Below are 27,782 nucleotides of genomic sequence, written 5' to 3' on the forward strand. Positions count from 1 at the left end.
TACAGTTGCTCATGGTTTGGTATCAACAGGAAGGCAGGGTATATATCAGTATTTACAGCTAATACCTTGTTCTGGTTGTTTTTGCTGTTTCAGTAACAGCATTGGGAGCATGGTAAATATGAGTACTTAGATAACCATGCACCAACTGTTACCATGGTTTGGTAACTACAGGAAGAGCACGGTTATATCAGTATTACAGAGACCATGTTCTGGCTGTTGTTGTGGATTAAGTAAAAAAGTGGGAGCATGGTAAATATCGAGTACTTTAGATAACCATGCCCCAACAGGTTTTAATGGTTCAGTTAACAACTGGAAGAGCCATGGTATATATCTGTATTACAGATGACCATGTTCTGGCGCTGTGTGGTTCGATAACAACTTGCTGGATCACGGTAATATGAATCCATAGGTAACCATGACCCTAACTGTTGTTATGGTTTGGTGCATCAGGGACGAGCAGGTATTATCAGTTTTACAGATTGGCCATGTTCTGGCTGTTGTTGTGGTTCGTTAACAACTGCTGGATGACGTTAAATATGAGTACTTATAGATAACCATGCCCTAACTGTTATCATGGTTTGGTAACAACCGGCAACGAGCATGGTTTATATATCGTATTACAGATGCATGTGTTATGGCTGTTGTTTTTCTTTCGATATATACGAGTACTACAGATAACCATTGGCCCTAACTGTTGTCATGGTTTGGTATCACCAAGAAGAAGCATGGTATATACCAGTTTACAGATAACCTTGTTGGTTGTTTTTGTGGTTCGTAATACGCAGTGGGAGCATGGTAAATATGAATTTTACTTTAGGACAAGCATGCCCAAACTGTTGTCATGGTTTCGTAACAACGGAAGAGATGGTATATGTAAGTATTACAGAGGACCATGTTCTGGCTGTTGTTGTGATTCAGTAACAACAGAGGGTTCATGGTAATTATGAGTAACTGTAGATAACTTCGCTCCAACTGTTGGCATGGTTTGTTTGCATTGGTAAAACAACAGGGGAAGAAAGAGCATGAGTCAATATCTGTATTAAGAAGACCTTGTTCTGGCTGTTGTCGTGGGTCAGTAACAACTGTGGGGCATGTATAAAATATAAGTTCTATAGATAACCATGACCCAATTTTTGTAATGATTTGGTAAGACAGGAAGAGCATGCGTATATATCAGTATTACAGTTGACCATGTTCTGGCTGTTGTTGTGGTTCAGGAACAATTGTGGAAGCTTGGTAATAATATGAATGCTATACGATAACCAGGCCAGATGTTGTCATGGTTTAGTCAAACAACAGGAAGTGCATGGTAAATATCAGTATTACAGATGACCAGTTCTGGCTGTTGTTGGGTTCTTTAGACAATAGTGGGAGCATGGTAAATTATGTGTACTATGGGTTAGACCATGACCCAACTGTTGTCTTGGTTTAGTAACCACAGGAAGAGCATGGTATATATCAGTATTACAGATGGACCATGTTTAGCTGTTTTTGTGATTAAAGAAACAGCAGTGGAGCATTGTAAATTATGATACTTTAGATAACCATGCCCCAAACAGTTATAATGGTTCAATAAACAACAGGAAGGAGCATGGTATATATCAGTATTACAGATGATCATGTTTGGCTGCTGTTGTGGTTCAAAAAACTACTGCTGATCCCGGGGAATATGTGTCCATAGATAACCTTTTCCCTAACTTTGGAATGGTTTGGTAACAACAGGGATGGCTGGGTATATATCAGATTTCACAGTTGGCCATGTTCTGGGCTGTTGCTTGTGGTTCGATAAAAACTGCTGGATGACGGTAAATATGAGTACTATAGATAACCATGTCCTAACTGTTATCATGGTTTGGTAACAACAGGACGAGCATGGTTATACGGTATTACAGATGACCCATGTTTGGGCTGTTGTTGTGGTTCAGTTAACAACAGGAGGGATAATGGTAAATATGAGTACTGTAGATAACCATGCTCCAAACTGTTGTCATGGTTTGGTAACAACAGGAAGAGCATGGTAAATATCAGTATTACAGATGACCATGTTTCGGTTTTGTTGTTGTGGTTCAGTAACAACAGAAGGGATCATGGTAAATGATGAGTACTGTAGATAACCATGCACTCCAACTGTTGTCATGATTTGGTAACAAAACAGAAGGCATGGTTATATATCCAGTTATTACATATGACATGTTCTGGTGTTGTGTGTGGTTCAGTAACAACCTTGTGGAGCATGGTGAAAATATTGGAGTACTTAGATAACTATGACCCAACTGTTGTCATTGGTTTGGGGTAATCATAGGGGTAATAAAAGAGCATGGTTTTAATAGTATTACAGATAAACATGTTCTGGCTGTTGTGTTGTTCTGGAAAAATAGTGGAAGCTTGGTAAAATATGAATACTATAGATATCCATGCCCCAAGTGTTGTCATGGTTTGGTAACAACAGGGAAGAGGCTGGTAATATCAGTATTGCAGATGGACCATGTTCTGGCTGTTGTTCTGGTTCAGTAACAATGTTGGGAGCATGGTAATATGGAGTACTATAAGTAACCATGCTACCCAATGTTGTCATGGTTTTGGTAACAACAGGTAAGAGACGGTATATATCAGTAGTACAGGATAACCATGTTCTGGTTTTTGTTGTGGCGTTCAGTAACAACAGTGGGAGCATTGTAATTATGTGTATATAGATAACCATGCCCTAACTGTTGTCATGGTTTGGTAACAACTGGAAGAGCACGGTATATATCAGTATTACAGATAACCATGTTTCCCAGGCTGTTGTTGTGGTTCGTAATAACAGTGGGGGAGCATGGTAAATATGGACGTACTTAGTTAACCATGCCCCAAACTGTGTCATGGTTTTGTAACAACAGGAAGAGCATGGTGTATATCCAGTATTACAGAGACCATGTTTGGCTGTTGTTGTGGATCACGATGATATGTGTACTATAGATACCATGCCCTGCCTGTTGTCCCATGGTTTGGTAAGAAACAGGAAAGAGCATGGTCTTATCTCGGTGATTACCGATGAATATGTGTTTGTTGTGGTTCGATATTGATGAGTTCTATTGTGGAAAACTATTGCTTCTAACTTATTATCATTGTTTGTTGACAACAGCTGGAGCATTGTGATATCAGTACTATATTTTACCACGACCACCAGTAGCAACAAGTGGGACATGGTATACAAAGATTACTATGAATAACCATGCACCGGACTCTTTTTCGTGGTTTGATAAACAACAGCCGTGCTGTTAGTTATGGTTCGGTACGCAGCAACTGTAACATGATATATGAGTTCCATAGCGAAAGAGGAGCTACGTAGTTATCAGTACTATAGTTAAACTGGACCCAATGTAGTGTTGGTTCGGTGTAGCAACAAGTATTGAGTACGGTATATATGAGTTTATAGATTAACCTGCTGTACCTCTATTCATGGTTTTTTGGTAAACAACTGGAAGAGTGGTTTATATCAGTATTACCGAGATGGCTATGTTTCTGGCTGTGTTTTGTGGTTCGTTAACAACTGCTGGAACAAAGGGTAAATAATAGTACTATAGATAACCATGCCCTAACTGTTGTCATGGTTTTTACATGATAAAACAGGAAGTTGCACGGTATATATCGGTATTACAAATAACCTTGTTTTGAACGTTGTTGTAGCACATTTACACAGTGAGAGTTTTTTCTTTCAATCAAAAGAGCATTGCTACGTATGAATTCCAAAAATGCTAGATAAAAAAAGGGAAACAGAATTTTCCATTATTATATTATTATTATTATTGGTACCAGATTTTTATAGCGTCTTTTCATCTATAAAATAAACGTTCAAAAGCGCTTGTTTTTTACAATCTGCATGATATGGACATACAATACAACACCAAAAAAAAATATATATCAACAATAAAAGGTATTTAGCTTGAATAGGTTTTACTCTGCATTTTAATTGTACTAGATATTTTAAAGAACAATAAACATAATAGGAAATAAGTTCACATTGCAAAGATTGTTTTTCAGTGAAAGTGAGTTTCAATCGGACCTTGAACCAAAAAGTGTGTTTTCATATGATCGTTTGAATGCATCCAAGCTTTTTAGAGTCTCTGGTGGTCAGACGGAGAAGAGCATTCCATATCTTTGGTGCCGCTGATGGAAATCTACGACCTACAGACCTCCACAGTTTTGCTTTTTGGAACTACTAGTTGTTTTGAGTTGTTCTTGGATCTCCATATTTCTTGCTGGCTGCTGATCGAAGTTCCAGTCAAGTCTTTAACATAGATCAGTTGATTGTCCATGCAATGCTTTGTATGTGGAACTAGAATCCTAAAGTCCATCTCTATGAGTAACTGGATTTTAATTCTCACACGGTTTTGACTACAGATAAAATGGAGAAAACTAAAAGGTTAAAATTTACAGAGAAGGTAAACCTGAAATGAATATATTCTATGACCTACATTTCCACCGTATAAAACTGAATTCATCAAGGAAAGGAGCTTCTATAAAATCTGATTATGCCGATCTACAATGCGAAACTTACCATTATATAAAAAGGAAGGACCCTTCTCTAGCTTTGTTCATGAAGGAACAATATCTCAGAATGCCATCAGTATTTCAAGAATATTCATCCTGAACAAAAGCAGCCAGAGACTGCCTATCAGAACCAGTCCTGTTGGAAGTAAGTGATAACTCTGATATTGAATAGTCGTTATAAAGTTACAAAAATAGTTGGGGGGTTTTAAGAGGTACTTATACTAGAAACAGATGGGATAACGTTCTTTTACTAATATCTAAAAGGGACTGTTTTAAAACTTGTGGGGGGGTAATTGATTATACAATTTTAAACCATAATTGTAATTTTATACCCGTTTATCAACATTTCTATTGTGCTAAGTTGCTCATATTCCTTTGGTTTGTAAATCATGTCTAGAGTTTGATAGTTTTGTTATAAGTGCAACTTGTGACAGTATGGCATCCAATAAAATCAACGCACTATTGCAGTTTTGTAGAGTAACTGGTGCACTTAACACATTTGAACCTTTGAAATTATTTTGCATTTTGTTGTTGCCCAGATTGAGGTTAAGTACAATTTTAACTTATAGAAACCAATTTAATTTGTTGAGAAGTCCTTTTATAGTCTTCCTTTATTATAACAACATTATTGGACTATAATAATACTAAATCATACCTAAATATTCCCATTCATAAAAAGTTTTATGTGTCTAAACCTTCTTTTGCGTTTCTCTCTACATATGAAAAAATGGACTTATTACCGTTCTTGGTTTTAACCCCTCGATATCAGTATTACAGATAAACATGTTCTGGCCTGTTGCTGTGGTTCGGAAACAACCAGCTGGAAGCAGGTATATATGTGTACTATAGATACCATGCTTCGACTTTTATAATGGTTCGGGTAATAATATCATCTACAGCATGGCATGATTCTGATACAGACAATGCTCCAGCCTGTTGTTATTCAACATGACAACAGTTGGAGCCCTTAATTATCCTTTTAGTACTGAAAACAGATGCTCCGGCTGTTGGTTAATCGGAACCATGACAACAGGCAGAGCATGTTTATCTATTGTACTGATACAAACAATGATTAATTGTTGTTACAAACCATGGAGGAATAGTTGGGTCCTGAGTATCATATGGTACTGTTACAAGACCGTGCTTAGTGTTGTTACACAAAACATGGACAACAGTTGCGGCCTGTTTATCTGATAGTACTAATATAGGACGCATTTTCTGCTGTTGTAACACAACCATGATAACATTTAGGGCCTGGTTGTCTATAGTCTGGGGTACAAAACCATGCTTAGCTGTTGTTACACAACCACGACAACACTTGGGGCCTGGTTTACATTTAGTACAGAAGGAAACCATGCTCTATTCTGTTGTAACCGGTTAATAACAAATGCGGAGCAATGTTTATCATTGTACTGATACAGAACATGCTCTAGCCTTTTGCTACCGGGACTATGACAAAACGCCGAAGTAGGTTTATTTTATTGATACAAACCATGCTCTAGCTGTTGTTACACTAAACCACGACAATAGTGGGGACCTGGTTATCTACAATACTGATACAGATTATTGCTGTAGCTGTTGTTAATGGGACCATGACAACAGCAGGTGAATTTTTTTATATAGTATGATACATACCATGTCCAGCTGTAGTAACGGCAACCTGACAATTGTTGTGGCCTTGTTTATATATAGTACTATACAGACCCTCAGCTCTACCTGTTTCTTACAAACCATGAGACAGGTTGGGACCAGGTTATCTTAAGCAATGCTACAGACCTGCTCCCGTTATTGGTTCTGGACCATGACAACTAGTTCAGGCATGTTAACCTATAGTACGGAATACGATCATGCTTTTACTTTATTTTACTTATTTTGGTGGGGTTTTACGTCGCACCGACACAATCATAGGTTCATATGGCGATTTCAAGCTTTGAGGGTGGAGGAAGACCAAGGTGCATTATTCATCACGGGCGGGGACCTGTGTAGAACCAACGATCTTCCGTAAGCCAGCCTTGTTGGCTTCTCAAAGGAAGAATTCAACGCCCCGCGTTAGGCTCGAACCCACAACGATCATGCTCTTACTGTTGTTACACATACCATGACAACCGTAGGGCCTGTTATCTAACGTAGTGATGCAGAACAAGCTCCACCGGTTTGTAGCACAACCATGACAACAGTTGGTGGCCTTGTTTTCTATAGTTACTGGTACAGAAGATGCTCCAGCTTTTGTAACAGAACATGAAAACAGTTGGGCCCTTGTTACATTTAGTGCTGATACAACTCATGCGCTAGCTGTTGTTACATAGCCATGAAAACAGTTGGGGGCCCTGGTTATCTATAGTTACTGATACAAACAATGCTTAGTCTGTTGTTAAGTCCATGACAACAGCGGGACATCTTTATCTATTGTACTAATATGACCGTGTCAAAGCTGTTGCTTCTGGACCATGTCAACAGCCGTAGCAAGGTTATTGTTACTGATACAGACCATCCTCTGGCTGTTGTAAACAACAACCCATGAGGGAAGTTGGGGTCCTAGGTATCTACGAATACGACCATTGCTGTAGCCTGTTGTAACGGACCATGACAACAGCCGTAGCTTGTTCATCTATAGTACTGATACAGGACCATGTTCCAGCTGTTGTTTCGATCATGGACAACAGCCGGTGCATGTGTAACTATAGTACGTGATATCTGTTATGCTACAGCTGTTGACGCAACTTGTCAATGGTTGGCGGCCTGTTCATCGTATAGTACAATTACAGACCATTGCTCCTGCTGTTGTTACCGATACATGACAACAGCCGGAGCTTTTTTATCTTTCTGCCACTTGAGATAGATCATGCTCTTGCTGTTGTTTCCGGATCATGACAACAGCCGGAGGCTGGTCATCTATTAGTAATGATACAGACCAAGCCTAACTATTGTTACACAAGTCATGACAACAGTTGGGGTCTGACTATCCTAATAGTACTGATACGATCTTGCTGTAGCTTCTTGTTACACTACCCCCCCTTGACAACAGTTGGGGTTGTTTATCTAAAGTAATGATGCGACCATGTTTCGTACTGTTGTAACAACAACCATGACCAATAATTGGGGTCTGTGTATCTAATAGTATGGTACATGATACCTGGTACATGAAAGTACATGATGTAGCTGTTGGTAAACACAACCATGAACAATATTTGGGCATGGTTATCTTATGTACTGTACAGACATATTCCAGCAGTTGTAACACAACCATGAAAGCAGATGGGGCTATATTTAGTAGACAGATAAAGATTCATGGTCTAGTTGGGTGTGTTACACAACCTAAGAATCGTTTGGGCCTTGGTTATCTTCTTACTGATTCAGACCATGCTGTAGCTGTTGAAACCGGACCATGAACCACAGCCGGAATATGTTTATCTTTAGTTCTGATACAGACCATGCTCCAGCTGTTGATTACCGATTACATGACAACAGCGGAGCACATTTTATCTTTTCACTGATTACTACACTAGCTCTAGCTGTTGTTTCCGGATCATGACAACAGCCCGGAGCATTGTTCATCTATAGTACAGATTTACAGACCATGCTCCCGTTGTTTGTTTCCGGATCATTACACAACCGGAGGAAATGTTTATCCAGAGTACTGAACATATCATGCTCCAGCTAGTTGTAACGCAACCTTGACAATTGTTGGGCTGTTCCGGTTTTACGATGAGTACTCTCACTGAATACAGACATGCTCTAGCCTGTTGGTACACAACCATGACATCAGTTAGGGTCAGGTTATCATTAGTACTGAAAACAGATTATGCTCCGCTGTTCGGTACCTAGACCATGGCCACAGTAAGGAGCATTTTAACCTATAATACTTATACAGAACTGCTCTAAACTGTTGTTACTCACCCATGAACCAAATGTTGGGTTCGGTTATCTTTAGTACTGATGCAGACAAGGCTGCAAGCTGTTGATTAACACAACCATGACAAACATTTGGGGTTCTGGTTATCTAATGTAATGATGCAGACCATGCTGTAGCCTGATTATATTTAGTACTGATACAGACCATGTCTTATAGCTGTTGTTACCGGTCAATGGACAACAGCCCGCAGCATGTTTATCTATGGAATGGATATAGACTGCGCTCTAGCTCATTGTACCGGACAATGACAACAGCCTTAGCAGGTTTATCAATTGTTACTGATAAGACCATGCTCTAGCTGTTATAAACACAGCCATGAGAAAGTTGGGTCGTTGGTATCTATAGTATTAATACAGACCTTGCTCTAGCTGTTGTAACACACCATGAGAACAGTTAGGGGGCTTGTGACATTACTGATACAGGACCATCTGTAGCTGTTGTAACTGGTCCATGACACCAGGCCGGTGCATGTTCATTCCTAGTACAGCCCATGCTCTAAACTATTGTTACCCAACATGACAAACAGTTGGGGTCTGGTTATTCTATAGTACTGATGCAGACAATGCTGCAGCTGTTGTAAACACAACCCATGACAACATTTGGGGTCTGGTTTCTAAAGTAATAGACTGCAGTCCATGATGTAGCCTGATTTATATTAAGTATAATTGGAATAGTTAGGGCCTTCTTGTTACATTACTGAATACAGACCATGCTGTACGTGTTGTTGTTTCCCGGACCATGACAAACTGCCGGTGCATGTTTATCTATAGTATAATTCAGACAATGCTGTTTGTAGTTGTTGTTATCATCCATGACAACAGTTGGGGCCTGTGTATTTATATTACTAATAGACCATGCGCCATCTTGTTGTTACCAGTCAATGTCTAACAGTTGGAGCATTTTAACTTTTGCACTGCTATAGACCATGTGTTCTAGCTTGTTACTACGGACCATGACAACAGCCGGAGAATGTTTATCTATTGTACTGATTTATACCATACTCCAGCTGTGGTAAAAACAATGAAAACAGTTGGGGTTCTCTGGTTATCTTATACTGATCAGACCATGCTCTAGCTGTTTTCACCCGGTCAATGACAACAGCCGCAGTATGTTTATCTATTCGTAATTTTATAGACCATGTTCTAGCTGTTTTGCCTACCGGACCATGTCAAGAGCCCGGAGCTTGTTTATCTATTGTACTGATTTATACAATCCAGCTGTTTAACACAACCATGAAAACAGTTGGGGTTTGGTTATCTTATAGTACTGATACAGACCATGATCTAGCTGTTGTTACCGGTCAATGACAACAGCCGCATGATGTTTATCTATTGTTAATTGCTATGAGACCATGTTCTAGCTGTTTTTGCTACCGGAGACCATGACAAGAGCCGCTGAGCATGTTTACTATTGTACTGATTTATTACCATACTCCAGACTGTTGCACACAAACATGAAAACAGTTGGGGTTTGGTTATTTTGTTATGATACTGACCTATGATCTAGCTGTTGTTACAAGTCAATGACAACAGCGAAGCATATGCTTATCTTTAATTGTAATGATATAGACCAGGTTCTTGTTGTTTGCTATCCGGGCCATGCAAGAGCAAGAGGCATGTTTAATCTATTGTACTGATTTTACCATACTCCAGCTGTTGTAACAAAAACATGATGAAAACAGTTAGGGTTTGGTTATTCTGTATACTGTACAGACCATGCTCTAGCTGTTGATACCGGTTCAATAACTATAACAAGCCGACGAAACATGTTTATCTATTGTAATGATATAAACCATGTTCTATCTGTTGCTACCGGACCATGACAAGAGCCGGAGCATGGTTATCTAGTGTACTGATTTAATACCATTACCCCAGGCTGTTGTAACACAACATGAAAACAGTTGGGTTTGGTTTATCTTATAGTCTGATACAGACAATGTTCTAGCTGTTGTTACCGTGTCAATGACAACAGCCGCAGCATGTTTATCTATTGTAATGAGCTAGTCCATGTTCTTGCTGTTGCTACGAACCATGACAAAGAGCCGGAGCATGTTTATCTTTGTATTGATTTCATACCATACTCCGGCTGTTGCTCCAAAACACAACCATGAAAACAGTTGGGGTTTGGTTATCTATTAATACTGATACAGGACCATGCTTAGCTGGTGTTACGGACAATGGAGGCAACAGCCGCAGCATGTTTATCTATTGTAATGATATAGACCATGTTCTAGCTGTTGCTACCGGACCATGACAAGAGCGGGAGCATGTTTATCTATTGTACTGATTTTATACCTTCCTGCTGTTGTAACACACCCTATGAAACAGTTGGGGTTTGGTTATCTGATAGTACTGATAAGAACATTGCTCTAGCTGTTGTTACCGGTCAATGACAAACAGCGAAGCCTGTATTATCTATTGTAATGATATAGATCATGTTCTATCTGTTGCTACCAGATCATGAACCAAGAGTCCGAAGCATGTTTATTATTGTACTGATTTATACATACTCCAGCTGTTGTTATCACAAACATGAAAACAGTTTGGGGTTTGGTATATCTAATAGTACTGATACAGACCATGTTCTAGCCTGTTGTTACCGTCAATGACAACAACCGCCCTGCTGTCATGTTTATCTATTGTACTGATTTTATATCATATTCCAGCTGTTCGCAACACAACCATGAACACAGTTGGGGTTTGGAGATTTATTGTACTGATACCAAGGACCATGCTCTAGATGTTGTTATGGTCAATACAACAGCCCGAAGGCATGTTTTTCTATGTAATGGATATGACCATGTTCTAGCTGTTGCTACCGGACCATGACAAGAGGCCGGAGATGTTTATGTATTGTTTCTGAATCTTATACCATACTCAGCTGTTGTAACCAAAATCATGAAAACAGTTGGGGTTTGGTTATCTCTAGTACTGATACAGTCCATGCTCTAGCTGTTGTTACCGGCTCAATGACAACAGCCGCAACATGTTTATCTATTGTAATGGATATAGGACCATGTTCTAGCTGTTTTGTGCTACCGGACATGACAAGAGCCGGAGCATGTTTACTATTGTATGAATTTATACCATACTTTTTTTCCCCCCCCCGCTGTTGTAACACATCCATGTGAAAACAGTGGGGGTTTGGGATTATTATAGTACTGATACAGACCATGCTCTAGGCTGTTGTACCGGTCAATTGAAAAACAGCCGAAGCATCATGTTTATCTATTTGTAATGATATAGACCATGTTCTAGCTGTTGCTAGAGGACCATGACAAGAGCGGAGCATGTTTATCTATTGTACTGATTTTATACCATACTCCAGCTTGTTGTAACACAACCATGAAAACAGTTGGTGTTTGGTTATTTATAGTACTGATACGACCATGCTATAGCTGTTGTTAGCGAGTCAATGACAACAGCCGCCAGATGTTTATCTATATTGTAATGATGATTGACCATGTTCTTATAGCTGTTGCTAGCGGACCATGACAAGTGCCGGAGCAATGTTTATCTATTGTACTGATTTTTTACCATACTCAGCTGTTGTAACACAACCATAAAAACAGTTGGGGTTTGGGTTATCTTTAGTAAGATATAGGACTATGCTTAGCTGTTGTTTCCGGTCAATGACAACAGCCCGGAAGCAGGTCTTACTATTTTACTGATACAGACCATGCTCTAACTGTTATAACACAGCCATAAGAAAAGTTTGGTCGGTTGGTATCTATTGTACTAAAAACAGACCTGCTCTAGACTTTGTTACACAAACCATGCCAACAGATTGAGGTTTGTTATCTTTCATACTTATTACACACCATTGCTCTACGTGTTTGTACATCAACCATGACAACAGGTTGGGGCCTGGTTATCTATAGTACTTGTAAGACCTACTTTTAAATGTTGTTACCGGACATGATATCGTTGGAGCCTATTTAGCTGTATTTATGATACAGATCTTGCTCCTGACATGACAACGTGGTGTGCATGGCTAAAGTAATTTCAAAACAGTACAAAATAACGTTTGTAGAAAAAAATGAGCAAAATATGATAAATTTTGCACAGTTAATTAACTTTGTGTTATACCATTCGATTATAGCATTAATATTTAAATGGTTGCGTGCCCGTAGAAAGAATTGAAGACCATACACTTATCTTCATATATATGTCAAATATTGAAACAGCCATTTCTTGTATGTTGCCCACAAAAAGAAACTTATGATACCGCGTTTCTTGCTCGGTATATGGACTTATTGACTGCTCCGTGATGGATATGTCACTGGGTGAAAAAAAAATGTACTGCGTGACCAGGACTCGAACCCGGGGACTTTCGGTTTACAGGACGAACTCTTTTGACAGAGCTATCCGGCCCTTACACATTTTATCCGCTCCAACATAGTTGAATTTTAGAGAACGGCATTCATTTTTCTCGTTAGTTATCACAAGGGCAGTGGACTGTGAAAGGCTGCAATAACTCTTAAAAGGGATTGTTAAGAATAAGAATTTTATCATAATAAACATCACAATTAGGTCAGGAAATACATTGCTGTTTTGCTTCTCTGAAGTGCTTGATTGTCTCACTAACAATTTTAACTTGAAAGGCAATTAATGATGGTCTACAAAAGGACAAACATAAGTTACAGGGAGTTTTGTTGCATATGTTTATATTGGAAAACATTATTTTTAAATGTTTGCTGGCGATGTTTGTTTATATTTGTATGTCTGTTACTTGCATTTACCATGAATAATAAATTGTTTGAACCATACCTCTCAACTTTCTATTTCAAAGTAATTATTATTTTGAACAAAAATTGCATAAACGTTGAGCAGTTTCATTGGGTAAGGTGTAACTATGTATAATAGAATAAATATACAATTCAATGAATTGCACTAACCAGTTCCAGTTAAAATGAAATTACTACATGTTATTTCATCCGCAGAACGTGTCCACTTGATAGTTTTAAGGCCACATAAACGGAAAAATAAATTGTGACATATCAGGCTAATAATTCATTCTGTTGTATGTTACATAACGATGACTACCCTGCTAAGTTATACTGTACGGTAGGATACGTCACAATATGGAACTTAAATGATATGTAAATGTTGGAATTTCCGACATCTATAAAAAGTAACTAATTGACGCATGCGCATTTTGCAACCATGCGCGGCCTGTTGTCGTTATCCCTCTCCCATTTCACAACGGGTACTTGCTTTAACAAATAATTGGTTCCCTTTAGCTATTTTATATACCATAATGTGTGATGCTGGGTTCCAGCAAACACTATAATTAACCCAAATCGTCCATAAATGACCCAAATCCTGTTATTAACAGTAATTCAACAATAATTACAGCAATGAAAGCATGAAAAGGGAGTCAAGCACTATCATGTGTTACGTTATCCATATATCAGATATACAAATTATTCTGACAATAATGCGAGGTATGAAATTATTGAAATAGAATATACCAAGGTATAAAAGTATTGAAAAAGAAAAATAATCCAATGAAATTATTGAGAAACAAAGTTAACCAGAGTAGATAAAATATGAAAAGTTTTTCAGTCTTTTTCAATATTTGCATATTTCGTTTAAGTAATTTTATGTTATTGCAGAGTTTTGTATTGACCATTTCGACATTATAGGATAAATCCCGTCATCCGATATTTCCGTAAATAGGATCAGGGGGCTGGCGAGATTAACCGATATAAAGACCGTGTACAATATTAGCGATTATTTTTGCCAGAAGATAAGGATTTAGGAAAGTTCTTACTTTCTCACAATAAAAATACTATTTTACGACCTCGGCAACAAAATTTTTGCAAAAATTAATTGTTAACCGTAAAAAATGCGAATAATTTCACACCATTGGTATCGAGCTACGGAAGCGGCAGTGTAGAATAAAAGATAAAATTTCAAAAATAAAGTAAACTTTGGGGATATTTTTGCTACATCTTAATTACAACAATGTTTATGATAATGTGCAATGTTGTTGTTGTTTTTTTTTTTAATAAATTTTCTTTGTTTAAACCTTTAAAAAGGATAATACTAAACACTACCGCTATATAGCATAATGGCCGATACCCGGCTAATACCGGAAAACAGGATTTATCATATAATGTCGATATGGAGAATATACATGTAGGTAAAACTGTTTATTCTGTTACACTACATATAGAACATGGCATCTTCATGACCCTCTTATTAAATTTCAGTGGAAGAGCCGGTTTTAATTCACAGTGGTTGTGAACACCCCATGAATGTATGTGTGTCATGTATGAGGAACTCTTACTGCAATCCAGTGGTGTGCCATTCTTGTGATACAGTTTTGACTCCCACTATAGGTAAATGATTTTTTGTATATTTTATTCTGAAAAACATTTACAATTTGTGTAAGGTAAAAATTGTTATCAGTTAGTTACTAGAGATATAAACTGCACATGAAAATTCAATGTATGATATTTCTAGTAATACAGGTCATTCCCTTGTTAGCATCTCAGAAGTCTGTTAAAGGGGGATGTTGGTAGCGGTTGGTGGTCATAGCATGGAGCTTATTGTCAGTTTAGAAAGAATCATCGTTTCATTTGTTTTATTACCCAGTGATTACTGGAAGCAAACATGACCTTCCATTTCAAGCTTGGCCATCTGGCCTGCTGTGATTATCTATCAGTCAGGAATATGTACTATATACATATATACTATATATTTGCAATGAACAACAAAAGTACATTGATATACTAATTGGTAATTGTCAAAGTAGCCAGTATGTACCCAGCCAGAACGCATGGGATCAAGGACCAAACTGTTCACTAATATGCGAGATATTTACATTTAATTTTATGAATTTCAAGAACAATTTCTACAGAGATGAATAGTTAGGTTTTAATCAGAAATAGTTTTTCTCATTATTGTTTATTTGATTGTTTATTCATTTTTTTTTCAATTACCCTGTTTTGAAAATATCATTCAAAATTGACCGACAGGGTTGTCATTAATAATCAAGTACATGTAATGCTGTAATTAATACAGTTACAAGAATAAAATGTGAAATTTCCTCTGGATGTGCATAATGACACTATTTTGTGAGAAAGAATATGTGAATTTTTACATTGGTCTTTTACATTTTCAAGTATAGTTCAGTACATTGTAATTGTATAGTATAACTGTAATTTACCAGAGCCTGAATGCGGAATGTGGCTCTCAGTTTAAATAATTACACATCTAGATACCTCATGACTAGTAAACCAGGCCAAATAAAATGGTAACAAATATTATTTTCGATACACTTATAACATTTCCATAGGTTCTTTCTTATCTACATTTGCAATCTTAGACAAAAATAGCGCATTTTATATATTTGAAATTCGAGTGTTGAGTGAAAGTATTTTTATGTAATCCCGGGCCAGGTTTCATACCACCACATTACATGATGAGTGCACAGTGTATTGAATTCATTCTATGTATTATACTGGTGGGATTCTCGAGTTCTATTCATTGATAAGACATTTTCTAAATTGAGCGCTTAATTAATATTAATAGATATAATATTGCTTTGTAAGTTTACCTAATAATCATTACTTAATTGAAAAAAAAATCTACTTGCCTATCAGTTATCGCTAGTGATTGATTAAGTTATGTATAAAACTACATGTATAAAACTACAATTTAGAAGTCAAATAATTTAATTCATAAATGTCACGAACTGTATGAGTAAAATGCGTTACAGAATTGTGTCTGTGCTTTGACCTTTAAGAGAATGACCTTCAGATTATTCCTCAACAAAATAAAATGAAAATCTAAACATATTTTGAAATGATGCTGTATTTCTTCAGAATGCTTTGAATTTAAGTTACTAGCAGATTTTATCTAATGGAAAAGCATGAGAATTTGTTGTTATGCCCCCCAAAGTGGGCATAGTAAAATCGCACTTTCCGTCCGTGTGTGTGTGCGTGCGTGTAAATTCATGTCTGGGCTGTAACTCTGACATCCATAAAGGTATTTTAGCATAAATGTTCACCATAATGAGACGATGTGTTTTGCATAAGTCCCAGATCCCTAGCTCCAAGGTCAAGGTCATACTAGGAAGTCAAGGGTTAGAAGGGTCTGTTTTGGTCCGCTTCATAACTCTGCCATTCTTAAAGGGATTTTGAAATTACTTGGCATAAATGTTCCCATAATGGGACGATGTGTACAAGATCCAGACCCTTAGCTTTAAGGTAAAGGTCACATTTAGAGGTTAAAAGTATCATGGTCTGTTTCTTGTCAAGTCCATAACTTTGCAATCGATGAAGGATTTTAAAATTACTTGGCATAAATGTTTCCTATAATGAGATGACATGGGATTATGGAGTAAACGACCCCTATTGTTTTTTTGGTTACTCCATCAAAGGTAAAGGTCACAGGGACCTGAACATGGAAAACCATTTCTGATAATAACTGGAGGACCACTTGATCCAGAATGTTGAAACTTCATAGGATGATTGATCATGCAGAGTAGATGACCCACCTTTATTGATTTTTGGGTCACTGTTTTAAAGATCAAGGTCACTGGGGCCTGCACATGGAAAATCACTTGAGAACCACTTGACCCAAGATGTTGAAGCTTCATACGATGTTTGGACATGCAGAGTAGATGACCCCTATTGATTTTGGGGTCACTCTATTAAAGGCCAAGGTTGCAGCGGACAGAACATGGAAATCCATTTCGGGTCAATAACTTTAAAATCATTCTACCTAGATTCTTCAAAATTCATAGGGTAATAGGACTTGTAGAGTAGTTGACCCCTATTCTTTTTGGGGTCACTCCATCAATGGTCAAGGTCACAGGGGGCTGAACAAAGAAAACTCAGTCCAATCAAGAAGAGAAGCACTTGATCCAGAATGTTGAAACTTCATAGGATGATTGGACATGCAGAGTAGATGGCTCCTATTGATTATGGGATCACTGTTTTAATTGTCAAGGTTACAGGGGCCTGAACATGGAAAAAGATTCCGGCCAATCACTCGAGAACCACTTGACCCAGAATGTTTAAACATCATAGGATGATTGAGCACGGAGAATAGATGACCCGTATTGATTTTGGGGTCACTCTATTAAAGGTCAAAGTCGCAGCGGACAAAACATGGAAATATATTTCCGGTCAATAACTTGAGAATCAGTTGACCTAGAACCTTAAAACTTTATCGGGTGATAGGACTTACAGAGTAGACGACTCCTATTGTTTTTGTGGGTCACTCCATCAATGGTCAAGGTCACAGGGGCTGTACATAGAAAACTCTTTCCAAATAACTTGAGAAGCACTTGACCCAGAATGTTGCCACTAAATAGGATAGTTGGACATGAAGAGTAGATGACCCCTACTGTTTTGGGATCACTCGACCAAATGTCAAGGTAACAGGGGCCTGAACATGGAAAACTGTTTCTAGTTCATAATTTGAGAACCACCAGGCCCAGAATGTTGAAAGTTAATGCGATGATTGGACATACCAAGTAGATGATCGCTGTTGCAGCCAACCATCAGCGTCTCTTTGACTTTCTCTCCTGTCCTCTATTGACTTCCTGCCTATACGACTATGCATTGGGGGAGACATGCGCTTTTTTTCAAAAGCATCTTCTAGTTTCATGAACTATTCTTGCATATTTTTTGCACTGACAATTGTAGCATTTTGGGCATGCTTCGGGGGTATTTGTCACCAGTAGTGACAGATCTTTAAATCCCCCGCCATGAGTGGTGGTGGTTTTTAGGAATGGTCTCTTGTCTTTCCTTCCTTCCATCTGTCCGTAACACTTTTGTTTCCATTCCATATCTCCTAAACCCCTTGAAGGATTTTCATGAAACTTTGGTCAAATGACCCACCTCATCAGGACCATGTGCAGAACTCATGAGTCAGCCATGTCGGCTCAAGGTCAAGGTCGCATCTCAAGGTCAAATGTTTTAGCCTTCCACTTCGTGTCCGCTTTGTATCTCCTTAACCCTCAGAAGGAATTTCATAAACCTTGGGTCAAATAATTACCACATCAAGACAGTGTGCAGAAATAATGAGTCAGCCATGTCTGCTCAAGGTCACAACTTAGGGTCAAATGTTTTAGCCTTCCATTTTGTGTCTGCTCTGTATCTCCTAAACCCCTTGAAGGATTTTCATGAAACTTGGGTCAAATGATTACCTCATCTTGACGATGTGCAGAACTCATGTCCGCCATGTCAGCTCAAGATAAATTTCACAACTCAGGGTCAAAGCTTTGAGCCTTCCATTTTGTGTCCGCTCTGTAACTTCTAATCCCCTTGAAGGATTCATATGAAACCTGGGTAATCAAGACGATGTACAGAACTATGAGTCAGACATGTTGGCTCAAGGTCAAAGTCACACACAACTTAGGGACTAAGGTTTGAGCCTTCCATTTTCTGTCCACTCTGTATCTCCTAAACCCCTTGAAGGATTTTCATGAGTCAGCCATGTCAACTCATGGTCAAAATCACAATTCAAGGTCAAAGATCTGAGCTCTGTATCTCCAAAACCCCTTGAATAATTTTCATGGAACATGGGTCAAATGATCACCTCATCAAGTCCAATGTCGAGGTCATAGCTAAGGTCAAAGTTTTACCCTTTCACCATCCATAACAGTGGCGGGGGATTTAGCCGTCTTTCAGACTGCTTTGTTTTTATTAGTTTTTCCCAACAAATTATAAATCGTTTGTCAGGGGGTACCAAAGGTAAATTGTGTTAATTAAAGCTTTTTATTAGTGCCCGTCCAGTTCAAATTCCTCCATGATGTATTGGTCAACATGGTAATAAAGTTTTTATAGCAGAGTGAACACAGTTTTGATTCCCCATTCAAGACACACTTTCTATACACCCGTCTAGAGGAATTATGGGAACCTGCGGTTTACACAAACTTTATTCTGAGCTTTTCTTCTCATGCATTGAGAGATTTTGATGTAACTTGGCACAAATGTTCACCATCTTGAGACGCAGTGTCATGCCCCTAGGTCAAGGTTACACTTAGAGGTCTTAGGTCAAATCAAGAATGACTTTGTCCGGAGCATTTCTTCTTCTTCATGTATGGACGAATTTTGATATAACTTGGCAAGAATATTCACCAACATAAGACAGAGTGTTGTGTGCAAGAACCAGGTCCCTAGGTCTAAGGTCAAGGTCACACTCAGTGGCCAAAGGTCAGATACAAGAATAACGTTGTCTGGAGCATTTCTTCTTCAAACATGGAGGGATTTTGATTTAACTTGGCACAAATGTTGACCACCATGAGGCGGAGTGTCGTGCACAAGAACCAGGTCCCTAGGTCTAAGGTCAAGATCATGTTTAGAGATCAATGGTCAAATTTAAGAATGACTTTGTCCGGAGCATTTTTTCTTCACGCTTGTAGGGATTTTGATGCAACTTGGCAAAATTGTTCAACATCATGAGATAGAGCATCATGCACAAGAACCAGGTCCCCAAATCAAGCTCAATGTCAAACTTTGAGATCAAAGGTCAGATACACAAATTACAATTTTGTGCGTAGCATTTCTTCTTCATGCTTGGAGGGATTTTGATGTTACTCTGCACAGTTGTTATACCCCCACCAAACATGTTTGGGGGTGGGGGGTATATAGGAGTCAATTTTGTCGCGTCACATCACGTCGCTTCGCGAAATCTATTATCTCAGTTATTACTAAATGGATTTGATTCAAACTTAAAATAGATGTTCCACCTTATCACCCACATCATGTGACACAAGGTGCATAACTCTGACACCAAGTTTTCATGAATTATGTCCCCTTTTACTTAGAATTTAAGGTTAATTTTGTTGTATTTTCACTATATCTCAGTTATTACTAAATGGATTTGATTCAAACTTAAAATAGTTGTTCCACCTCATCACCCACATCATGTGACATAAGGTGCTTAACTCTGACATCAATTTTTTATGAATTATGTCCCCTTTTACTTTAAATTTAAGGTTGATTTTGATGTATTTTCACTATATCTCAGTTATTACAAAATGGATTTGATTCAAACTTAAAATAGATGTTCCACCTAATCACCCACATCATGTGACACAAGGTGCATAACTCTGACACCACTATTTCATGAATTATGCCCCTTTTTACTTAGAATTTATGGTTAATTTTGATGTATTTTCACTATATCTCAGCTATTACTAAATGGATTTGATTCAAACTTAAAATAGTTGTTCCACCTCATCACCCACATCATGTGACATAAGGTGCTTAACTCTGACATCAATTTTTTATGAATTATGTCCCCTTTTACTTTAAATTTAAGGTTGATTTTGATGTATTTTCACTATATCTCAGTTATTACAAAATGGATTTGATTCAAACTTAAAATAGATGTTCCACCTCATCACCCACATCATGTGACACAAGGTGCATAACTCTGACACAAATATTTCATGAATTATGCCCCTTTTTACTTAGAATTTATGGTTAATTTTGATGTATTTTCACTATATCTCAGTTACTACTGAATGGATTTGATTCAAACTTAAACTGGATGTTCCACCTCACCACCCACATCATGTGACACAAGGTGCATAACTCTGACACCAATTTTTAGCTCACCTGAGCAATGCTCAGGTGAGTTTTTCTGATCGCTCGATGTCCGGCGTCCGTCGTCTGTCTGTCTGTCGTCTGGCGTCTGTCGTCTGTCGTCTGTCAACATTTTGGTTGTGTATGCGATAGAGGCTGTATTTTTCAACTGATCTTCATGAAATTTAGTCGGAATGATTACCTTGATGAAATCTAGGCCGAGTTTGAAAATGGGTCATCTGGAATCAAAAAGTAGGTCACTAGGTCAAATCAAGGAAAAACCTTGTGTATGCGATAGGGGCTGTATTTTTCAATTGATCATCATGAATTTTGGTCAGAATAATAACCTTGATGAAATCTAGGTCGAGTTTGAAAATGGGTCATCTAGGGTCAAAAACTAGGTTACTAGGTCAAATCAAGGAAAAACCTTGTGTATGCGATAGGGGCTGTATTTTTCAGTTGATTTTCATGAATTTTGGTCAGAATGATTACCTTGATGAAATCTAGGCCGAGTTCAAAAATGGGTCATCTGGGGTCAAAAAGTAGGTCACTAGGTCAAATCAAGGAAAAACGTTATGTATGCGATAGAGGCTGTATTTTTCAGTTGATCTTCATGAATTTTGGTCAGAATGATTTCCTTGATGAAATTTAGGCTAAGTTCGAAAATGGGTCATCTAGGGTCAAAAAGTAGGTCACTAGGTCAAATCAAAGAGAAACCTTGTGTATGCAATAGAGGCTGTATTTTTCAACTGATCTTCATGAAATTTAGCCAGAATGATTACCTTGATAAAATCTAGGCTGAGTTCGAAAATGGGTTATCTGGGGTCAAAAACTAGGTCACTAGGTCAAATCGAAGAAAAACATTGTGTATGCAATAGAGGCTGTATTTTTAATTGATCTTCATGAAATTTGGTCAGAGTGATTGCCTTGATGCAATCTAGGTCGAGATTGAATATGGGTCATCTGAGGTCAAAAACTAGGTCACTTGGTCAAATCAAAGAAAAAACTTGTGTATGTGATAGAGGCTGTATTTTCCAATTGATCTTCATGAATTTTGGTCAGAATGATTGCCTTGATAAAATCTAGGTCGAGTTTGAACATGGGTCTTCTAGGGTCAAAAATTAGGTCACTAGGTCATATCTAAGAAAATGCTTGTTTGATCGCAAGAGACCAATTTTTTAGTCCAATCTTAATGAAAATTGGCCAGAATATTTGTTTCCATGAAATCACTAGGTAAAACATGTTTTACACTGTTATGGTGTCTTTCTAAGGTGAGCGACCTAGGGCCATCTTGGCCCTCTTGTTCTTGAATTATGTCCCATTTGACTTAGAATTTAAGGTTAATTTTGATGTATTGTCACTATATCTCATTCTGATTGGCTTAGAGCCAAAGGGAAGTAACCGTTTTAGTTCACCTGTCACGAAGTGACAAGGTGAGCTATTGTGACCACTTGATGTCCGTCGTCCGTCGTCAGTTGTGCGTCGTGCGTGGTCCGTCGTGCGTCGTGCGTCGTGCGTCAACAATTTGTAAAAAAAATCTTCTTCTGGAAAACCACTCGGCAGAATTACAACAAACTTCACAGGAATGGCCCCCTTTCAAAGAATTGAATTCCATGCAGAACTCTGGTTGCCATGGCAACCGAAATGAAAAACTTTAAAGATATTCTTCTCAAAAACCAGAAGCACTAGAGCTTAGATATTTGGTGTGTATCAATACCTAGTGGATCTCTACCAAGTTTGTTCAAATCATGACCCCGGGTTCAAAATTGACCCCGCCCCAGGGGTCACTTGATTTTACATAGGAAAATCTTAAAAAAATCTTCTTCTCAAAAACCAGAAGCCCTAGAGCTTAGATATTTGACATGTAGCATTGCTAAGTGGACCTCTACTAAAGTTGTTCAGATCATGACCCCGGGCTCAAAATTGACCCCGCCCCAGGGGTCACTTGATTTTACATAGGAAAATCTTCAAAAAATTTCTAAAAATAAACCAGAAGGCCTAGAGCGTAGATATTTCACATGCAGCATTGCCTTGTAGACCTCTACAATATTTGTTCAAATCATGACCCCGCCCCAGGGGTCACTTGATTTTACATAGGAAAATCATAAAAAATCTTCTTCTCAAAAACCGAAAGACCTAGAGCTTAGATATTTGACATGTAGCATTGCCTAGTGGACATCTACTAAAGTTGTTCAAATCATGACCCCGGGGTCAAAATTGACCCTGCCCTAGGGGTCACTTGATTTTACATAAGAAAATTTTCAAAAAAATTCTAAAAATAAACCAGAAGGCCTAGAGCTTAGATATTTGACATGTAGCATTGCCTAGTAGACCTCTACAACATTTGTTCAAATCATGACCCCGCCCCAGGAGTCACTTGATTTTACGTAAGAAAATCTTCAAAAAATTTCTAAAAATAAACCAGAAGGCCTAGAGCTTAGATATTTCACTTGTAACATTGCCTAGTGGACCTTTACAAAATTTGTTCAAATCATGTCCCCCAGGGTCAAAATAGACCCTGCCCTAGGGGTCACTTGATTGTACATAGGAAAATTGTTTTCTTAAAATAAACCAGAAGGCCTACATCTTAGATATTTGACATGAAGCATTAAATTTGTTCAAATCATGACCCCCGGGGTCAAATTGATCCCGCCCCATGAGGTTACTTGATTGTACATAGAAAAATCTTCAAAAATTTCTAAAAATAAACCAGAAGGCCTAGAGCTTAGATATTTGACTTGTAGCATTGCCTAGTGGACCTCTACAAAATTTGTTTAAATCTTAACCCCTCAGGTGAGTGATCCAGGGTCATCATGACCCTCTTGTGACATATCTGTACCTTTAAGAAAATTTCAGCTATATTTTCTCATGATTCTTTTGATGATTTTTTTACCTTCTTGTCCTTAAGTGCAGTGATAACAGGTGAGCGATATAGGGCCATTATGGCCCTCTGGTTTAACTTTTGTATTGAGTTTCTTCCCCTTAAATTCCAAGAATTAGTCTATTTTAAGAAATCCTATTTTTAGATTTTGAATATTTTAGGTATTTTTCTAACTTTTTAATTATAAGTCCTATGCAAAAAGTAAATACATTTTTCTGTGGTAACATGGGTTGGTAAAACATTTTTTGTATTCACTTTTAGTGTATCTCTTATATTAGAGTTTTTTTATATTTACTAGTATTACTATACTAGTATTATACTAGTATTACTTATATGTAGAAGCCCAGGATGAAGTACTCCAAAGACGAGTAAAATTCTTTTTAAGTATTAAGCTTTTTTTTGACATTTTTATATTATTCTAAGTATTTTTAACATTTCTTATGGTTGCCATTCTTCTGTGACAAGACCGTATGGTGGGGGTATGAGTCACTCCTGTGACAGTTCTAGTTCTCCATCATGAGATGTAGTATGAAATGCAAGAACCAGGTCCCTAGGTCTAAGGTCAAGGTCACACTAAGAGGCCAAAAGTCAGATACAAGAATGACAACTTAACAAGCTCCCGAGAGGAGTATTTTGTGACTATGGCGCCCTTATTGATCTTGATTAAGCATTTTTCAAAATCTAATGTTCATTATATGACTAAACTTCAGTTTTAAAGAAAGATTGGTTTTTGTGCCAAAGTTTGGAGTCCAGTCCTTTAAATAACTCATCGCAGTTGCCATTATTGTTATACATTAGGAGTTACATTGTATATAAGAATTGTTTTTATTGTGTTATATCAGGTCATGGCTGGGCAGCATTGCTTATAGCTGGTAATGATAGAAGGGATACTGTAGCAAAATCATTTAAAGAAGATGTTAAAGATATACACAAAGTGATTATATCGAAATGTCCACTGGTAATGGGAGTCAGGTAAGTATATTCTTAATGCTTGGGAACTTCTTTAAAGAAGAATTTTATTACCATGACTAATTTTAAGTTTAATGTCAAAAGCTACAGAATTTAGTCTAAGAGATGAAAAATGTTTTTTACAAAGCTTAGGGGCATCTATGACCTAGAGGTTCAAAATTGCTTATTCGTCACCATCATTGCGCAAAACCCTTCTTGGGATATAGAATCCTGTTATATGACAAACTTATCTAGCTTGCTTCAGCAGTGGTCTGTGGTTCCACGAAATTGCCCTCCCCCTCCCTCCCTCCCTTCTACAAAGGCTGGTTTTTCCTCCACCATTAAAACTTCCCGTCCCAAATTTGTTCAAATGGGGTCTCTTGGCTCCATTTAGGGGCCACTAATACCCAACTTACAAATATCTTTAAATGACTTCTTCTCATGAACTGCTAGAAGGATCCTCATCAGAATTTGTTTGTAGCATTATTATATGGTCCTCTCCCAATTTTGTTCAAATAGGGGTACTTGGCCCGTTTGAAGCGCGAAAGAGCCAACATTAGAAATACCTTTAAATGACTTCTTTTCATGAAGAGATTGATGGATCTTCATCAAACATGGTCCGTAGCATCATTATGAGGTCCATTCCCAAATTTCTTCAAATGGGGACACTTGGCCCTTTTTAGGGGAAGCTAGAGCCAAAATTAGAATTACCTTTAAAGGACTTTTTCTTGAAGGATTTTAATCAAACTTGGTATATATCATCATTAAAAATCCCTCTCTCAATTTGTTTAAATTGGGGCACTTGGTCCCTTTCAGGGGCCGATAAAGCCAAAATTAGAAATGCCTTCAGGGAAGGTTGGTGTACGAATTGTCTGAGTTTGAGCGATCAAAACTTTACAGTAGCTGTAATAGATAAGAAATACAGAAAAAATGTAAAATCTTTGTTTGATTTTTATGTCTTTTACTTCTTAATTTTAGAGCTGACCATGTGCAGACAGTGCACCCAGAGATACCAGGGCAGCAAGATAATATACTAGATAAAATTCAAAAGTCTGTCACCAATTTGACAAGCATTGATGGTATTCATACATTGCTTGTTTATCTCTCTGGCCATTATAAGCCATTGAAGGGTGGATTTGAACTGAGTCATTGTAACTCAGTGGAGGGAAAACTTCAGAAAGAGACAAAATTCCAGTATCTTTCATTGAAAGGATTGCAAGATATAATTGTTACCATTTTAAATGGGTCAGCATCTGTCAGAGAAGGACATACAGCCTCAAAGCGCGCAATAGTATTCTTAGACTGTTGTTCAGCTCCAACAATTACAACACCATCCATGGAGAACGTACATCCGAGTGACAGTGAACAACAGTCTTCAGCCAACCTTTCACAAGCTGCTTCAGGAGACACAAAATCTCAGGAAAAGTGTAGCTGGATTAAACAGCTGTCTGCTTTTAAACTGGATTCAAACATTAGCATTGTGGCAATCAATGCATGTAGGTCAGGCCAGAATTCTATTCAAGAAGAAGGAGGGAGTGTATTTAGAAGATTTCTTATTCAAGGCCTTACCAGGGTTGCGCTTGGAGGAATTTGTGAGATTCATCAATGTGATCACTGTCATATATCAGGGGATTTTCTGACTGTTGGAAACTTGCATACCTACATATCAGATCATCTGACGAAATTTCGTAAAATGTATCCCAGTGACCCTGTCATGAATGTCTACAATGCTAGTGGTCTTGATGCAAAGATAGGCTATGTTATTAACTTCAAAGCTGATTTACAGTTTACTTACAAGTTTAAGGAGAAAGTGTATTCTGATACAATTCCACAAAGAATGTTTAGTAAGCTGTCTGAACTGCAAAGTTTGCTGTTTGACAGATACGTAGGTCTGTATTAGTACAAGAAGTTTTCTTTATATCATTTGTTTTCAATTTTATTGAAAATTTGTCCAGGTTTGTGATTTTTAGGATGCACTGTGTCCGATTATTGTCTGGTTATATAGTATGGCATGCATGGATATATGAAGGGACGTATTTTGTTATACACCCGGTGTACGTCTGTCCGAGCCAACATTCAGGAATTAGGAGCTATCTAACGGAACAGAGAACAAAAGAACACAATAAATTCATTCCGTAAACAATGGGTTTAGGGGCTAGTAGCCCATAAGCAAACAAAAGAAAATATCAAAAGAATACCCCATAAACCTGATATGTTAAAACGTCCGTCTGTCCGTGCACCTGTTAGCAATTTCGTGTCTGCTCTGTAACTCTTGAACCCTTTGAAGGATTTCAAAGAAACTTGACATAAATGTTCACCACACCGAGACGACGTGTACAGCGCATGTTTTGGATGTATCGCTTCAAAGTCAAGGTCACACTTAGGGGTCAGAAGTCATATATCTCTTCGCTTTGTGTATATTGCTCTGCATTGCAGTGCTCTTGTTTTTAGCTCGCCTGTCACAAAGTGACAAGGTGAGCTTTTGTGATCACGCAGCGTCCGTCGTCCGTCTTGAACTGCTTGAAGGATTTCAAAAAAACTTTGCACAAATGTTCACCACACTGAGACGATGTGCAGAGCGCATTTTTCGGATGACTCGCTTCAAGGTCAAGGTCACGCTTAGGGGTCAAAGGTCATATATGTCTTTGCTTTGTGTATATTGCTCTGCATTGCAGTGCTCTTGTTTTTAGCTCACCTGTCGCAAAGTGACAAGGTGAGCTTTTGTGATCACGCAGCGTCCATCGTCTGTCCGTGCGTGCGTAAACTTTTGCTTGTGACCACTCTAGAGGTCACATTTTTCATGGGATCTTTATGAGGTTGGTCAGAGTGTTAATCTTGATAATATCTAGGAAAAGTTCGAAACTGAGTCATTTGCGGTCCAAAACTAGGTCAGTAGGTCTAAAAATATAAAATCCTTGTGACCTCCCTAGAGGCCATATTTTTCAATGGATCTT

At 38.0% G+C, this 27,782-nt stretch overlaps 1 protein-coding gene across 1 annotated transcript in view; it reads left to right on the forward strand.

Moving 5' to 3' along the window:
* LOC128552417 (uncharacterized) overlaps nt 1–26,728 on the forward strand; it is a gene marked incomplete at its 5' end in the record, with an annotated part of 55,073 nt that extends 28,345 nt beyond the window's left edge. Inside the window, 3 exons of the mRNA XM_053533453.1 lie at nt 14,664–14,792; nt 24,723–24,852; nt 25,807–26,728. Of these exons, the coding sequence (XP_053389428.1) occupies nt 14,664–14,792; nt 24,723–24,852; nt 25,807–26,728 (1,181 nt within the window). The remainder of the gene's footprint in view (nt 1–14,663; nt 14,793–24,722; nt 24,853–25,806) is intronic.
* Nucleotides 26,729–27,782: the final 1,054 nt, after the last annotated feature.

The sequence above is a fragment of the Mercenaria mercenaria genome, unplaced genomic scaffold (genome assembly GCF_021730395.1).
Source record: "Mercenaria mercenaria strain notata unplaced genomic scaffold, MADL_Memer_1 contig_2789, whole genome shotgun sequence".
NCBI classification, from domain to species: Eukaryota; Metazoa; Mollusca; class Bivalvia; order Venerida; family Veneridae; genus Mercenaria; species Mercenaria mercenaria.